The sequence below is a fragment of the Anolis sagrei genome, chromosome 1 (genome assembly GCF_037176765.1).
Source record: "Anolis sagrei isolate rAnoSag1 chromosome 1, rAnoSag1.mat, whole genome shotgun sequence".
Taxonomy (NCBI): domain Eukaryota; kingdom Metazoa; phylum Chordata; class Lepidosauria; order Squamata; family Dactyloidae; genus Anolis; species Anolis sagrei.
This window is the reverse complement of record NC_090021.1, coordinates 6,578,163-6,596,123: the sequence shown is the minus strand read 5'-3', so window position 1 is coordinate 6,596,123 and position 17,961 is coordinate 6,578,163. Positions and strand designations below refer to the sequence as shown.

At 46.3% G+C, this 17,961-nt stretch overlaps 1 protein-coding gene across 1 annotated transcript; it reads right to left on the bottom strand.

Annotated features, from left to right (window-relative positions):
• Positions 1-7,160: 7,160 nt before the first annotated feature.
• On the bottom strand, positions 7,161-15,892 carry LOC132778789 (zinc finger and SCAN domain-containing protein 30-like). Its single transcript, XM_060782164.2, has 5 exons — positions 15,830-15,892; positions 12,971-15,210; positions 11,630-11,741; positions 9,624-9,863; positions 7,161-8,140 (listed from the first exon to the last, which is right to left on the bottom strand). Exons 2-5 carry the CDS (start codon positions 13,712-13,714, stop codon positions 7,185-7,187), a joined length of 2,052 nt encoding a protein of 683 aa, XP_060638147.2. The 5' UTR covers positions 13,715-15,210; positions 15,830-15,892; the 3' UTR covers positions 7,161-7,184.
• Positions 15,893-17,961: the final 2,069 nt, after the last annotated feature.

Here is a 17,961-nt window from a genome sequence, read left to right as displayed (position 1 = left end):
GGGTGTTTTGGAATTCAACTCCCACAATTCCTAACAGCCTACTGGCTGTTAGGAATTGTGGGAGCTGAAGTCCAAAACACCCGGAGGACCAAAGTTTACCCATGCCTGATCTACACTGTCAAATTAATGCAGTTTGATACCGCTTTACATGCCATGGCCAAAGGCTATTTAATCCAGGGAAGATGTATTTGGGTGTGGCACCAGTATTATCTTGTATATGAAACTGGAAACTTTCTAAAACTATAACTCCCGTCAGACCATTAGATCTGGGGTTAAAGTGGTATTACATTGCATTAATTCTACAGTGTGGATCCACTCTTCACCTGCAACTTGTAGAAAAGGTCTAGCTTTGAAAAGTCTCTGGAATATTGCAATTCAGAGCAAAAGGGAAATATTTTGGGCACTTCCATTTTGGCTAAAGGGATTTTCCATTTTTCCTTGCTTTTGGAAACCAAACCAATGGGATTTTAGAGGGAATGATCCCAGAAATCTGAGCCTTTTCCCACTGGTAGTAACCCCAGGTTTGGTGATTTTTAAAAAAGTACTTTTGGAATAAGTCATAAAATGTTGGTATATACCAGATCGCTTTGCTGAGCTTGTAACATTTTGGGGGTGCCAAATGTGCATTGATTTTACGCCCCAAATATTCAATATTTGTGGCCAGCATAGGAGCCAAACGGGCCACCGAAAAGACCTTCAGCTTGCTTATTCTTTGCTTGTCCTGATGCCTCCTTTTGGTATTTCATAGCACTTAAATGTCTGATAGTTAAAACAGGAAAGGAATATATTTTCTGTCAATATTTTTGTTCTTTTAATGGAGTCATGGCCCCACTTCTCTCTTTTTTTTTGCTTCATGCAGACTTTGCTTTTTATAAATCGTAAATAAAGGGAAGGAAGGAAGGAATGGGAGCGTTTTCCTTCGATTTCCAAATCCCAGACATTGCAAAAGCGTTGAGGTGCGTCTACACTTTGGAATTAACCCAGTTTAGCTCCACTTCAACTGCCTTGGATCAATTGTAATGGATTCTTGGGAGTTGTAGTTCTGCAAGCCTTCTCCGTCGAAGGGGATTGGTGCCTCGCTGATCTCCCAGGATTCCATTGCATTGAGTCGTTTAAAGTGGTATCAAACTGTGTTAATTCTGCAGTGCGGATGCACCCTTGTACCTTTTTACTAAGCACTAATGTGGTGGAAGAGGAGCTCTTTTCTATTTCATGTGATGCACTGTGAACCCAATATTAATGCAGTTTAATACCAGTTTAATTGCCATGGCGCGGTGCTATGGGATCATGGGAGTTGTAGTTTGACGAGGCACTTGCACTGTTTGTCAGAGAAGGCTAATGATCTTCTAAACCTACATCTCCCAAGATTCCATTGCATTGAGTCGTTTAAAGTGGTATCAAACTGTGTTAATTCTGCAGTGCGGATGCACCCTTAGTGTATCCCACGTATATACCAACCTTTTTACTAAGCACTACTTTGGTGGAGGAGGAGCTGTTTGTTATTTCATGTGTTGCACCTCAGTCCTATGGGATCGTGGGAGTTGTAGTTTGGCGAGGACCTTGCACTGTTTGTCAGAGAAGGCTAATGGGTTTATCTGGCTTGGGAAATAGCTGGAGGGATTCTGGCTATGATATTACTACTTCCCTTCGTCTAGAGCAGACATGGGCAAACTTTGGTCCTCCGGGTGTTTTGGACTTCAACTCTCTACTAAACTTACGGCTCCCAGGATTCCATTGCATTGAGTCGTTTAAAGTGGTATCAAACTGAGTTAAGTCTGCCGTGCGGATGCACCCTTGGTGTATCCCAACCTTTTTACTAAGCACGAATTTAGTGGAGGAGGAGCTGTTTATTATTTTATGTGAACCCAATATTAATGCAGTTTGATAGCAGTTTAATTGCCATAGCTCGGTGCTATGGGATTGTGGGAGTTGTAGTTTGGTGATGCCCTTGCACTGTTTGTCAGAGAAGGCTAATGCTCTGCTAAACTTACAGCTCCCAGGATTCCATTGCATTGAGTTGTTTAAAGTGGTATCAAACTGAGTTAATTATGCAGTGTGGATGCACCCCTAAGGCACACATAAACCTAGGCTGAAAGCTCAAGGCGCTAGTCCTCATTTCAGAGATCGATTCCAGCTCTTCCTTGCAATACAACGCCCCAAAAACATGGTGTATGTCGAACAAACTCTGATAGGGCTCAAATTTGCTCTGGAACTGGAAAGGAAACGTTATCATCCAACCAGATGGAGGGGAAATAATATCATCTTTGTGAATTACTGTCTAATTGGAGCTTTCCTTTTTATTTCTTTTCCTTTTCGATTGTCTTCCAAGTATTATTTTGTATTGTAAACAAACAAACAAAAAAAGAAACAATGTGAAATGTAATTTTTACAACAGCAATATGAAATATATTTTATAATAAAATGATATGGCTTGATAGCTCTGCTGTGGTTTTTTTCCCTGGATTTCTTTCTATTTCGCTCACTAAATGTGCATATCCAATGCCATGGAAGATAAGGACCTTGCAAAACTGCAACTCCCAGGATTCCATAGTATCGAGACATGGCACTTACAAGTGGTGTCAAACTGCATTATTTCTACAGTGCAGATGCACCCCTAGATCTTGCATCAAATATAATTGTGAGGTTTTGCAACCTGCCTCAAGCTCTTGGCATAGCTTTGAATTAAAAGGAGGAAAGCACTCAAATCATTTGGGAGAGGCCCAGCTGGGTGGAGCATCCCTCCAATGCATCTCTTAATGGAATTCCCCCACCGGTTTGCTTTTAACTGGGATGAATTATGACTTCGCAAGCATCCAAAGCCTGACGGCTGCTCCACCCTTGGCCTGGAGACGCTGCACACCGCGGTGGCTGAAAGCGTGGATTCCTAGAAAAGTAATTAAGAAAGAACTGGGTGGCGAATGCACTGGGTTGCCTGTTCTTGCAACAAAAATATAAATGGTAGACTGCTTCGTTGCACCAATGGGGTTATGTTTGCATTTATTGTTTGTATGCCAAAGGTGGCAATGCTACGCAGAATATTTCTTAATAAGCATATAATGTATCATGTAGTCCAGGTGTCTTGGAACAGCTGAGTGTTTACGTTCAACGCTTCTTTCCCTTCCTTCCATCCATCCTTCTTTCCTCCCTCTCTTCAATCCATTCTTTCCTTTCTTCCTTCCTTTCTCCTTTCTTCCCTTCCTCCATCCCTCCCTTCCTTCTTTCCTTCCTCTCTCTTCCTTTCCTTCCCTTTCTTTCCTCCCTCCCTTCCATCCATCCTTTTTTCTTTCCTCCCTCCCTTCTTTCCTTCTATTCTTTTTTCTCCCCTCCCTTCCATCTCTTCCTTCCTTCCTTCCTTTCTTCCTTCCTTCCTCCATCCCTCTCTTTCCTTCCTTTCCTTCCCTCTGTCCCTTGCATCCCTCCCTTCCTTCCTTCCTTCCTTCTTTCCTTCCTTCCTCCATCCCTCCCTTCCTTCTTTCCTTCCTTTTCTTTCCTCCCTCCCTCCCTCCCTCCCACCCATTCCTTCCTTCATTCCTTTCTTCCTCCATCCCTCTCTTTTTTCCTTCCTTTTCTTTCCTCGCTCCCTCCATTCTATCCATCCATCAATTCCTTCCTTCCTTTCCTCCCTCCCTTTCCTCCCTCCCTCCCTTTTCTCCCTCCCATCCATCCTTTTTTCTTTCCTCTCTCCCTTCTTTCCTTCTATTCTTTCCTTCTTTCTTCCCTCCCTCCCTTCCATCTCTCCCTTTCATTCATCCATCCATCCCTTCCTTCCCACTTTCCTTCTTTCCTCCCTTCCACCCATCCTTTCCTTCCTTCCTTTCTTCTTTTATTCCTTCCTCCCATCCTTCATTCTTTCCTTCCTTTTCGTTCCTCCATCCTTCCCTTCCTTCTTTACTTCCATTTCTTTCCTCCCTCCCTCCCTCCCTTCCATCCATCTTTTTTTCTTTCCTCCCTCCTTCCATTTTATCCATCCATTCTTTCCTTCTTTCCTCCCTCCCTCCCTCCCTTCCTTTTCTCCCTCCCATCCATCCTTTTTTTTTCCTCTCTCCCTTTTTCCTTCCATCCATTCTTTCCTTCTTTCTCCCTTCCCTCCCTTCCATCTCTCCCTTTCATCCATCCATGCATTCCTTCTCTCCTTCTTTCCTCCCTCCCTCCCTCCCTCCCTCCCTTTCCTTCCTTCCTCTCCTTTCCTTCATTCCTTCCTCCCATCCTTCCTTTTCTCTCCTCCCTTCCTCCCATCCTTTTTTCTTTCCTTCCTTCCATTCATTCTTTCCTCCCTCTCTTCCACCCTTTCCTTCCCACATCCCTTCTTTCCTCCCTCCCTCCTTCTTTCCTTGCTTCTTTCTTTCCTTTTTCTTTCTCTAAAACCACCCTTTTGGGCATCTTGAGATAGGTTTCCAGTTCCCTCCAGTTTCCGCTTCCTTTGTATTGGGACAGATCCACCTTAAAATGGACTTCCAGTACGATTACCTTCTGCATCTCCTGCACAACTATGAAGCTTCCCGGGAGAGGTTTAGTCACACACACACACACACACACCACGGTTAAATCCCCCCAATACAGCTTTATTGACCTGTTTACTCTCATAACAATTCTTCCACAGCTTTACTATTATCTTTTACACACTCCCAACAATGTACGCCATGTAATTATTTATTTTATAACACTTACTTTCCATCTCGGATTTTGACCCAGAACGGCTGCTAATACGGTCCCGTCCACACTGAGCATTTAATGCAATTCAAAGGTGTTGTTGTTGTCTTTGTTTATACCCTGGGAACTCAAGATGGCTAGATTCAAACAGACAAATTCCCAAAAAGAGAGTGAAAGAAAGCCCTTAATACACCTTAATCTTCTGTGGTTTGTGTCATCATTATTTGGACCTTCTATGTAATTGTTTGCTCATACCGGTCGGAAACTGCATTAAATAGTTAGTGTAGATGGAGCCTATGTGGCACATACAATAAAGATTCATACCATTCAGTTAAAACATGCAATTTGGAGTAATAAATGAATCATTCAGCTTTAGCAAAGAGGGGCCTCAGAAAGGGGACAACACTGAAAAGTCTTTGTTTGACATCTCCCTTTGGGTAGCTTAATCTGGGGCTGGATTGGATCATGGCACTCACAATGAGTCCCACAACAATGGCTACACGCATTGGATGAAATCCTCGCCATGCCGTGCCAAATGTCCAGCCAGACCAGCATCGCATCGGCACATGGTCTTCTATCTTTGAGTGACCACCATCACTTCTTCACTGACCAAGGAATTCCCTGCAAGAGCCTGGTTGTTGCATCACAGAATTGTAGAACTGGAAGAGAGTACTTCAACAGAGTCTGGATGGCCACCTGTCAGGAGGGCTTTGATTGTGTCTTCTTGCAAGGCAAGAAGGGATTTGCACTGAATCATAGAATCCTAAGAGTTGGAAGAGACCTCATGGGCCATCCAGTCAAACCCCATTCTGCCAAGAAGCAGGAAAATTGCATTCAAAGCATCCCCAACAGATGGCCACCCAGCTTCTGTTTAAATGCTTCCAAAGAAGGAGCCTCCACCACACTCCGGGGCAGAGAGTTCCACTGCTGAACAGCTCTCACAGTCAGGAAATTCTAATGTTCATATAGATTCTCCTTTCATAGAATCAAAGGGTTGGAAGAGACCTCATAGGCCATCCAGTCCAAATCCCTGCCAAGAAGCAGAAAAATTGCATTCAAAACACCCCTGACAGATAGCCATCCAGCCTCCGTTTAAAAGCCTCCAAAGAAGGAGCCTCTACCACACTCTGGGGCAGAGAGTTCCACTGCTGAACAGCTCTCACAGTCAGGAAATTCTAATGTTCAGTTAGATTCTCCTTTCTTGTAGTTTGAAGCCATTGTTCTGCATCCTAGTCTCCAGGGAAGCAGAAAACAAGCTTGCTCCCTCCTCCCTGTGGCTTCCTCTCTCATATTTATACATGGCTATCATGTCTCCTCTCAGCCTTCTCTTCTGAAGGCTAAACATGCCCAGCTCTTTAAGCCGCTCCTCATAGGGCTTGTTCTCCAGATCCTTTGAATCACCCTCCTCTGGACACATTCCAGCTTAGAGTCAACATCTCCCTTCAATTGTGGTGCCCAGAATTGGACACAATATTCCAGATGTGCTCTAACCAAGGCAGAATAGAGCATGGGGAGCATGACTTCCCTGGATCTAGACACTAGACTCCTATGGATGCAGGCCAAAATCCCATTGGCTTTTTTTGCCGCCGCATCACACTGTTGGCTTATGTTTATCTTGTTGTCCCCGAGACCCCAAGATCTTTTTCACACGTACTGCTCTCGAGCCAGGCATCGTCCTGCATTCCCTATTGTTGCATTTCATTTTTTCTGCCTAAGTGGAGTATCTTGCATTTGTCACTATTGAACTTCAATGGATGGCCTCTGCAGTGAAGTTCAACAGTCACAAATGCAAGATACTCCACTTCGGCAAAAATAAATAAAAAGAAATGTGAAGATACACAGTGTTTTTACTAATTTAGACATGCCCTAAGATCTCCAATATCTGAGCCCTGTTGAACTAAACCAGGCAAAGGTCAACTTGGAAGATTCTATGATTGTTCCGTCATTCTTGTCAATCAAAGAGTTTGATTGACAAGATTCAATGCCATTAAGACCTCAGCAGATACGGCCATGTTTTTGCAGGGAACGCCTTGGTCGTTGAGGAGCTGTGAGGCCATAACAGGGCGATTCACCCCCTTTCCTGCAAAGGAAGGGTGACGACATCGGCGTGCATGTGGATAATAATGAATCCAGCTTAACAGAACCCAATTCACCTGTTTACATAGTGGCAACCCCCTGAGGATACTATGGAGTTTCCTGCAAACTCTGGATTATCCCTTGACCTAAACAGGTCACGACCTAAACTGTTTGGATTCTTGGCAGAAGTTATATTGCGTCGTGAAGACTGCAAGCGGCGGATTCGGGGTTGAATATATTTTATGTTTTCACTAATTTAGGCATGCCCTAAGAACTCCAATATCTGAGCCCTGTTGAACTAAACCAAGCAAGGGCCAACTTGGGCCCTCCAGGGATTTTGGACTCCAACTCCCACAATTCCTAACAGCCTACCGGCTGTTAGGAATTGTGGGAGTTGGAGTCCAAAACACCTGGAGGGCACAAGTTGGCTCATACCCAAACTAAACAAATTGAACACTTCATAGTGGTGTTTCTTCCTCCACATGGATTCTCTGGTGCGAATTGAGGTTGATGCTCTGGCTGAAACTCCTGCCACATTGGACGCAGGCGTAGCGCTTGTCTCCCGTGTAAATCCTCTTGTGCTTAATAAGGCCCGCCGGGTCCGAGAAGTTCTTGCTGCAATCGGAGCAGTTATACGGCCTCTTCCCGGCATGTATCCGCTGGTGCAAACTCAGACTCGGGCTTTGGCCGAAACTCTTCTCGCAGTCTAAGCACTTGAAGGGCTTTTCTCCGGCGTGGATCCTCTTATGTTTAACCAGACTCGACTGGTCGCCGAAAGCTTTGTCGCATTCGGAGCAGCCGTAGGGCTTCTCGCCGGTGTGCGTCCGCTGGTGCAAAGCGAGGCTGGCGGTCTGGCTGAAGCTCTTCCCACACTCTGAGCATTTATAGGGTTTCTCCCCGGCGTGGCTTCTCTTCTGCTGGTCGTGGAAGGTGTGGTTGCAATCCAAGCAATGGTACGTCCTTGCTCTCTGGTGCGAACCGAGGTTCTTCCCGCAGCCGGAGCATTTGTAGGGTCTTTCCGCTGCCGGACTCCTCGGGTGGGAAGGGAGGCTGGAGCTGTGATGGAAGCCCCTTTCGCACTCCAAACAGGGGTAGAGCTTCTTGTCTTTGAGGACGGCGTGGCAACCGGGCACAGCCGGATTCCAATGGAAGCTCTTTTCAGGTCTGATGTTTTCGTTTGCCTCCTTCTCTGCGCGGAGGCACCCGTTCCATCTCTTTTCTGCATCTCTCCGTGGCTGCGGTGGTGTCCCGCGGACATCTTTGCTCTGATAAGGAATGTATTTATCTCCCCAATTTTCTGTGTGGTTCCCGCTTTGCCTTGTTGTCCCATCTTGGGTCTTCAGTTCCTCAGACTTTATTCTGTCCAATAGTGTTTCAACTGGTTTCTCGTTCTCACTTGCCCATGTATCATCAGCTGGAAAAATATATTATGATTATCATCATCATCATCATCATCATCATTAAAATATTATTATTATTATTTGAAACACAACAAGATTAGTATACAGCAAACAAGATCACTCTGCTGGTTGTTGTAGTGGATCACACCTCGGATACGTCGGTGGCGCAGTGGGTTAAACCCCTGTGCTGGCAGGACTGAAGATCAACAAGTCACAGATTCGAATACAGGGAGAGGCGGATGAGCTCCCTCTATCAGCTCCAGCTCCTCATGCGGGGACATGAGAGAAGCCTCCCACAAGGATGATAAAAAACATCAAATCATCCGGGTGTCCCCTGGGCAATGCCCTTGTAGACGGCCAATTCTCTCACACCAGAAGCGACTTGCAGTTTCTCAAGTCGCTCCTAAAATGACAAAAAAACCAAAACAACAACAACAAAACACGTCGGACACTTCCCAAGTGTCTAAGACTATGTGATGTATGGGTGAACAATGTGTGCAGATCCCAGTAGGGTGGCCTTTTGCAGCTGACAGATGGTAATTTTGTCAGCGCCGATTGTGTTTATGTACAGGCCAAGGTCTTTAGGCACTTCACCCAGTGTGTCGATCACCACTGGGACCACCATGACTGGCTTGTTCCAGAGTTCTCAGTTTGATCTTTAAATCCTATTATTATTATTATTATTATTATTATTATTATTATTATTATTTGAAACACAACAAGATGAGTCCACAGCATATGATTCCAAGATGAGTCCAATATAACAGCCAGACACTCTGCTGGCTGTTATATTGGATCACACATCGGACACTTCCCAAGTGTCTAGGACTGTGTGATGTATCGGCGAATAATGCGTTCAGATTCCAGTAAGGTGGCCTTTTGCAGCTGGCAGATGGGAATCTTGTCAGCGCCGATTGTGTTTAAGTGCAGGCCAAGGTCTTTAGGCACTGCACCTAGTATGCTGATCACCACTGGGACCACTTTGACTGGCTTGTTCCAGAGTCTTTGCAGTTCGATCTTTAAATCCTATTATTATTATTATTATTATTATTATTATTATTATTATTATAGCTGATGAACAACTGCACTGCATCCTGTTAGATCCCCAAAATCTGGAGGAAAGCAAGAGTCATAGCCATAGCCAACACAAATGAACTTTGTTTCAGCCATGATATCTCATTATATAGGTCAGGCATGGGCAAACTTTGGCCCTCCCTCCAGGTGTTTTGGACTTCAACTCCCACAATTCCTAACTGCCTACCGGCAGTTAGGAATTGTGGGAGTTGAAGTCCAAAACACCTGGAGGGGGACCCAAGTTTGCCCATGCCTGAGCTAGGTATATGCAAACACAGGTATTCCAAAACCCAAGAAAAGAAACTGAAAACACTTCTGGTTCTAAGCATTTCAGGTAAGTGATACTCAATGGATATTGCTAAACACAGCCAAACACCGGACAATGGAAGTCTTGCCAAGTCCTGCCAGGGTTTCATTGCTTACCTTGGTCAGTGGTTTTCACCTCACCATTCTCCCAAGAAAGAACAGATTCATTTGCTTTTTCCAGAAGGTGGATTTCCCGTTGAGCCTCTGCCCTCCTCTGGCTACCAGAGGTATTGGTTGGCTCACAGCTTTGGTAAATATTCCCTGCTCCTTCCCATGCTGAAGCGGCAGGGAGTTCCACAGGTTCTGGATCTCCCGGTTGGCATTCCTCTTTCTCATCGGGGCCAGTCCATTCTGCTCCTGTGGGAGAAATGGAAAGAATCCCAAACAACTTATTGATCCAAACAGAGAGAAGCAAGACTGGAAAGCAGAAAATAAAGGACTGGGTTGTTGTAGGCTTTTTCAGGCTATATGGCCATGTTCTAGAGGCATTCTCTCCTGACGTTTCACCTGCATCTATGGCAAGCATCCTCAGAAGTAGTGAGGTCTGTTGGAACTAGGAAAAGGGGTTTATATATCTGTGGAATGACCAGGGTGGGACAAAGGACTCTTGTCTGTTGGAGCGAGGTGTGAATGTTGAAATGCTGGACCACTCTCACAACCACCATGTCAGAGTACACAGCAAAGCCATTGAAATCCACAAGCATGTGGACAATTTCAACAGAAAGGAGGAAACCATGAAAATGAACAAGATCTGGCTACCAGTATTAAAAAAACTCTAAAATTACAACAGCAAAACAACAGAGGGGAAACAATCAGGGACATCTAATCACCTCCTAACAAAAGATTGCCCTAGGCACCTACAAGCCACACCAAACAACTGCCAGGCCATCAAGTGCTAATCAAGGTGGTCAGTTGAAACATTCACACCTAGCTCCAACAGACAAGAGTTCTTTGTCCCACCCTGGAAATTCCACAGATATATAAACCAATTTCCCTAGTTCCAACAGACCTCACAACCTTTGAGGATGCTTGCCATAGATGCAGGCGAAACGTCAGGAGAGAATGCCTCTAGAACATGGCCATATAGCCCGAAAAGCCTACAACAACCCAGTGATTCTGGCCATGAAAGCCTTCGACAATAAAATAAAGGACTGCTAAGGAGACAAAGGTGAAAAATAACTATACCCCAAGACCTATGGGATGGAGTTTCAGTACAGTTTCACGTCTCACTATTTTGGAGTTATCTGTTTGGTTTCAAAGTATGCAGATATATTACATTATGCAAAGTAGGAAGAACTTCCTAACTGTGAGAGCTGTTCAGCAGTGGAACTCTCTGCCCCAGAGAGTGGTGGAGGCTCCTTCTTTGGAAGCTTTTAAACAGAAGCTGGATGGCCATCTGTCGGGGGTGCTTTGAAAGCACCCCCGACAGATGGCCATCCAGCCTCTTCCACACTCAAGGGCAGAGAGTTCCACTGCTGAACAGCTCTCACAGTCAGGAAGTTCTTCCTACTTTGCATAATGTAATATATCTGCAACCTTTGAAACCAAACAGCTATCTCCAAAATAGTGAGACGTGAAACTGTACTGAAACTCCATCCCATAGGTCTTGGGGCATAGTTATTTTTCATCTTTGTCTCCTTAGCAGTCCTTTATTTTCTGCTTTCAAGTCTTGCTTCTTTCATGGTTTCCTCCTGAACAAAATCTGGCTACCAGTATTTAACAAAACTCTAAGATTACAACAGCACTACAACAGAGAGGAAACAAACAAGGGCATCTAATCACCTCTCAACAAAAGTTTGCTCTAGGCACTGTCAGGCCATTATATGCTAATCAAGGTGGTCAGTTGAAACATTCACACCTAGCTCCAACAGACAAGAGTTCTTTGTCCTTCCCTGGTCATTCCACAAATATATAAACCCTTTTTCCTAGTTCCAACAGACCTCACAACCTTTGAGGATGCTTGCCATACATGCAGGCGAAACGTCAGGAGAGAATGCCTCTAGACCATGGCCATATAGCCCGAAAAAACCTACAACAACCCAGTGATTCCGGCCATGAAAGCCTTCGACAAGACTTTCATGCCATCCAGGAAATGGTGAATAGAAGTGCATCTCCCTCCTTACCCAACATGCTATTCCCATCTTCCTTGCCTTCAATGCATGGTGGTCTTTGTTCGACATCCGGTGAGGTCCGGCTATCCCTAGAGAAGTCTTCAGCATCCTTCTCCAATCCTACCTGTAGTGCAGAAAAGAAATAAAAACAACAACAATAATAGAACATAAGCAAAAGAATGACAGAAGCCAAAAGAGCTAAACTGAGGTTATTGTTTTTTGGACATACATTGCAATAAAGGTAAAAGTTTCCCCTTGACATTACGTCTAGTCGAGTCCGACTCTGGGGGTAGGTGCAGTTGGCATGACTGCATGGAGTGCCATTACCTTCCCATCGGAGTGGTACCTATTGATCTACTCACTCACAGGTTTTCCTCCTTCAACCCACCCTCCACCCCTTTAAAATGGACTATCCTTCTCTTTCTAGCGCCTCCTTCTGGCCTCTGCCTGGATTACGGAACTGTCCCGGTTCTAATACGCCCTTCATTTTTGTTACATAGTGTAATGGTGCAAAAGTGCAAGGGTTGCCCTACCCAGGAAAGGAAACGCTTGGGAAGTCTGACTTGGCCACGGTAGTACACGCTCTGGTCACATCCCGCCTTGACTACTGCAACGCTCTCTACGTGGGGCTGCCCCTGAAGACGGCCCGGAAGCTTCAGCTAGTCCAGCGCGCGGCAGCCATGTTACTAACAGGAGCGGGACGCAGGGAGCATACAACGCCCTTGTTGTACCAGCTCCACTGGCTGCCGATCTGCTACCGGGCCCAATTCAAGGTGCTGGTGTTGGCCTACAAAGCCCTAAATGGTTCCGGCCCAAAATACCTGTCTGACCGCATCTCGGCCTATGAGCCCACGAGGACTTTGAGATCGTCCGGGGAGGCCCTTCTCTCGATCCCGCCTGCCTCACAGGCACGCCTGGCGGGGACGAGGGACAGGGCCTTCTCGGTGGTGGCCCCCCGGCTGTGGAACACCCTCCCTGTGGACATCAGACTGGCGCCCTCCCTTATGACATTCCGCAAGAGACTAAAGACGTGGTTGTTTGAGAAGGCGTCTGAGTAAGTGCTGCAACAATTGGCAATGACGATTGGAACGGAACATGGATAACGAGATTTGGATTGTGATTCAATGATGAGACGTCGCGAATGATTTAGTGTAATTGTATTATTGATAGTGATGTTGTTTTGTTGTTTATTGTTGTTTGTGATATTGCTTATGTTGTAAATTGTACCTGATTTTATATGTTGTACACCGCCGTGAGTCGCCCTAGGGCTGAGAACGGCGGTCTACAAGTGCAGTAAATAAATAAATAAATAAATAATTAAATAAATGTTCCCCAAAACGGAACGAGCCTTGCCTGTGTCTCTTGGTTCTTGGTCCCTCGCTGCCGGAGGAGGAAGTCCTCTGCCAGGGCCACCGCCTGAGAGCAGGTCTCCGGCACGCTTTGGCCAACCCAGAACCGGACTTCCGAGGGCAAGATGGCCAGGAACTGCTCCAGAACCAACAGCTCCAGGATCTGCTCTTTGGAGTGCCGCTCAAGTCTCAGCCACCGCTGGCACAGTTGCCGGAGATGCCTGTAAGCCCCCCGCGGCCCCTCGGCCTCTTGGTATCCGAAGCACCGGAAGCGTTGGCGTTGCCTCTCCCGGCCGTGGGCGTCCCCTTCCAGAAGGGCTGCCTTGACCCTCCCGTAGTCACCTCGGTCGCGGGTCTCCAGCCGCCCGAAGGCCTGCTTGGCTTCCCCGCCGAGAGCTGGAGAAAGGCGGGCCACCCACTCGTCCTTGGGCCACCGACAGGCCCTGGCCACTTGCTCAAAGGCCTCCAGAAAGCCCTTCGTGTCTCCCCATGGTGTGGGTTCCTCAGTCGTGCCGCATGGGGTTCCCCACCTGGCGTGAGGAACAGCCATCTTCTCCAGGAATTCCTCCCATTGGTCTTCCCATTGCTGGAAGGCATCGTTCCACTCGCTCGATTCCTTCCGAAGCCGTTCGCCTTTTATCCGATGCAGGAACTCTTGGATATTTTCAGCCGGAAAGACACGAGGCGCCTCCTCAGTCCGTTCCCATGCGTTCCCTAATGCAGGATCTCTGGGTTCTTCCATTTTCATCTTCAGGTGGGCTTCCAAAATGATCAGCACACAAGGGAAAAGTCTGGATGGTGTTCTAGGCTGTATAGATTATATTTTAGACTGTACAGTCTATGTTTGAGAAGTCTGACTGATATTCTACTGTCAAGACTACATTCTAGACTATCCAGACAATGTATATTCCAGACACTCCAGACAATGTTTGAGAAGTCACACTGATGTTATATGATCTAGATTAAATTCTATACTTTTCAGACAATGTATATTCCAGACTCTCCAAACAATGTTTAGGTGCCTGACCAATGTTCTACTGTCTAGACTACATTCTAAACTGTCCAGATAATGTATATTCCAGGCTCTTCAATGCTTGAGAACTCTGACCGATGTTCTACTGTCTAGACTACATTCTAGTCTGACCAAACAATGTGTATTCCAGACTCTTCAGACAACATTTGAGAAGTCTGACCAACGTTCTACTGTCTAGACTACATTCTAGACTGATCAGACTATATATTCCAGACTCTCCAGACAATGTTTGAGAAGTCACATGGATGTTCTACTGTCTAGATTAAATTCTAGACTTCTCAGACAATATATACTCCAGACTATCCAGAAAATGTTTGAAAAGTCTGACCCATGTTCTACTGCCTAGACTACATTCTAGACTGCCTAAACAATGTATATTCCAGACTCTATAGACAATGTTTTAGAAGTCTGACCAATGGTCTACTATCTAGACTACATTATAGACTGCCTTATGTTCTAAACTGGCCCTGCAGGCTTTCTTTTAGATGCCTGACAGATGTTCTACTGTCTAGACTATATTTCAGACTGTCTAGACAATGTATATTCCAAACTACAGAGAAATTTGGCTGATATTCTCCTGTCTAGACTACATTCTAGACTTTCCAGACAATGTATCTTCCAGACTCTCCAGAAAATGTTTGAGTAGTCACATGGATGTTCTACCGAAAAGTCTGACCAATGTTCTACTGTCTAGACTACATTCTAGAGTATGTAGACTACATTCTAGTCTGTCCAGATAACATATATAGACTAAATTCTACACCAGTCAGATAATGTACATTCCAGACTCTCCAGACAATGTTTGAGAAGTCACATGGATGTTCTACTGAAAAGTCTGACCAATGTTCTACTGTCTAGACTACATTCTAGACTGTGTAGACTACATTCTAGTCTGTCCAGATAACATATATAGACTAAATTCTAGACCAACCAGATAATGTACATTCCAGACTCTCCAGACAATGTTTGAGAAGTCTGACCACTGTTGTACTGTCTAGACTACATTCTAGACTATCTAGACTAAATTCTAGACCAACCAGATAATGTACATTCCAGACTCTCTAGATAATGTTTGAGAAGTGTGACCAATGTTCCACTATATATACTACATTCTAGACTGTCTAGACTACATTCTAGACTGCCTATGTTCTAGACTGGCCCAGCAGGCTCCCTTCCTGGCGGGATGCAAAAGAAAGGAGATGGAAAGGAAACTGGAAAGAGAAAGAACACAGTTAACCCACAATTTAGTCTTGCAATAGACAATTATGTGTTGCATTACTCTATACCAGGCATGGGCCAACTTCAGCCCTCCGGGTGTTTTGGACTCCAACTCCCACAACTCCTAACAGCCGGTAGGCTGTTAGGAGTTGTGGGAGTTGAAGTCCAAAACACCCGGAGGGCCGAAGTTGGTCCATGCCTTGTCTGAATGCACCCATTTATTATTATTATTGCAATTGCAGCGTATTAACATCCAATGCTTATCCTTGCCTTGCACAAAGCTGCAAAGAAGACCCTCCCTTCTGTGGATGCTTTCAGGCCAAAGGCAGGTATCTCCCCGAAAGGTGTGGCTCCACCTGAGATTTTGGTTTCTAGGTTAGGGACCATGATGATGATGCGGAGGAAGAAATATCTCTATCATTGCCGGGATGCTCCTGATGCTGGAAATGCTGCATCCCCACCATCCCACTCATTGAGCCAAATTCCCACCAGGGATCAAGACCATCCATCGCCTGTGACCTCTGCATCCCTGGGGCAAAGTCAAATGGGAGCCGGTGCAGGGGGTGAACCCCAGGGGCATCCCTTTGCCTTACCTCTATGGGGAAAGCTCACCTGTCTCTTCCAAAGGCATCCTCCGGGTGGGAGGGGCCGGCTGAGGAGAGAGCAGAGAGGAAAACATAGACTCACACAAGGCTCTATCTCTTTTTTCATTGCTCGGAGATGATGCTTCTGAGTTCGCTTCCAGGGAAACCTTTTACACTGTAGGATTAATGCAGCTTGACATCACTTTTCACTGGCAGGGCTCAATGCTATGGAATCATGAGAGATGTAGTTTTGCAAGGCCTTTAGTCTTTTCTACCTTACCAAAATTACAAATCTGTAGAATTGAGCCAGGGCATTTAAAGTGTCTGGAGAACAAGCCATATGAGGAGCGGCTTAAGGAGCTGGGCATGTTTAGCCTGAAGAAGAGAAGGCTGAGAGGAGATATGATAGCCATGTATAAATATGTGAGAGGAAGCCACAGAGAGGAGGGAGCAAGCTTGTTTTCTGCTTCCTTGGAGACTAGGACGCAATGGAACAATGGCTTCAAACTACAAGAGAAGAGATTCCATCTGAACACGAGGAAGAACTTCCTGACTGTGGGAGCCGTTCAGCAGTGGAACTCACTGCCCCGGAGTATGATGGAGGCTCCTTCTTTGGAAGCTTTTAAACAGAGGCTGGATGGCCATCTGTCAGGGGTGATTTGAATGCAATATTCCTGCTTCTTGGCAGGGGGTTGGACTGGATGGCCTGTGAGGTCTCTTCCAACTCTTTGATTCTATGATTCTATGATTCTATGATACTTCCACAGGAGAGACTTGAGAAACTGCAAGTTGCTTCTGGTGTGAAAGAATTGGCCGTCTGCAAGGACGTTGCGCAGGGGACATTGCCCGGATGTTTTGATGTTTTACCATCCTTGTGGGAGGCTTCTCTCATGTCCCAGCATGGGGAGCTGGAGCTGACAGAGGGAGCTCATCCGCACTCTCCCCAGATTCGAACCTGCGACCTGTCGGTCTTCAGCCCTGCTGGCACAAGTGATACTAAACTACATTACCCGGATGCTCTGATGTTTTACCATCCTTGTGGGAGGCTTCTCTCATGTCCCCACATCGGGAGCTGTAGCTGACAGAGGGAGCTCATCCTCACCCTCCCCAGATTCCAACCTGTGACCTGTCGGTCTTCAGCCCTGCTGGCACAAGCGATACTAAACTACATTACCCGGATGCTCTGATGTTTTACCATCCTTGTGGGAGGCTTCTCTCATGTCCCCACATCGGGAGCTGTAGCTGACAGAGGGAGCTCATCCTCACCCTCCCCAGATTCCAACCTGTGACCTGTCGGTCTTCAGCCCTGCTGGCACAAGCGATACTAAACTACATTACCCGGATGCTCTGATGTTTTACCATCCTTGTGGGAGGCTTCTCTCATGTCCCCACATCGGGAGCTGTAGCTGACAGAGGGAGCTCATCCTCACCCTCCCCAGATTCGAACCTGTGACCTGTCGGTCTTCAGCCCTGCTGGCACAAGCGATACTAAACTACATTACCCGGATGCTCTGATGTTTTACCATCCTTGTGGGAGGCTTCTCTCATGTCCCCACATCGGGAGCTGTAGCTGACAGAGGGAGCTCATCCTCACCCTCCCCAGATTCCAACCTGTGACCTGTCGGTCTTCAGCCCTGCTGGCACAAGCGATACTAAACTACATTACCCGGATGCTCTGATGTTTTACCATCCTTGTGGGAGGCTTCTCTCATGTCCCCACATCGGGAGCTGTAGCTGACAGAGGGAGCTCATCCTCACCCTCCCCAGATTCGAACCTGTGACCTGTCGGTCTTCAGCCCTGCTGGCACAAGCGATACTAAACTACATTACCCGGATGCTCTGATGTTTTACCATCCTTGTGGGAGGCTTCTCTCATGTCCCCACATCGGGAGCTGTAGCTGACAGAGGGAGCTCATCCTCACCCTCCCCAGATTCGAACCTGTGACCTGTCGGTCTTCAGCCCTGCTGGCACAAGCGATACTAAACTACATTACCCGGATGCTCTGATGTTTTACCATCCTTGTGGGAAGCTTCTCTCATGTCCCCACATCGGGAGCTGGAGCTGACAGAGGGAGCTCATCCGCACTCTCCCCAGATTCGAACCTGCGACCTGTTGGTCTTCAGCCCTGCTGGCACAAGCGATACTAAACTACATTACCC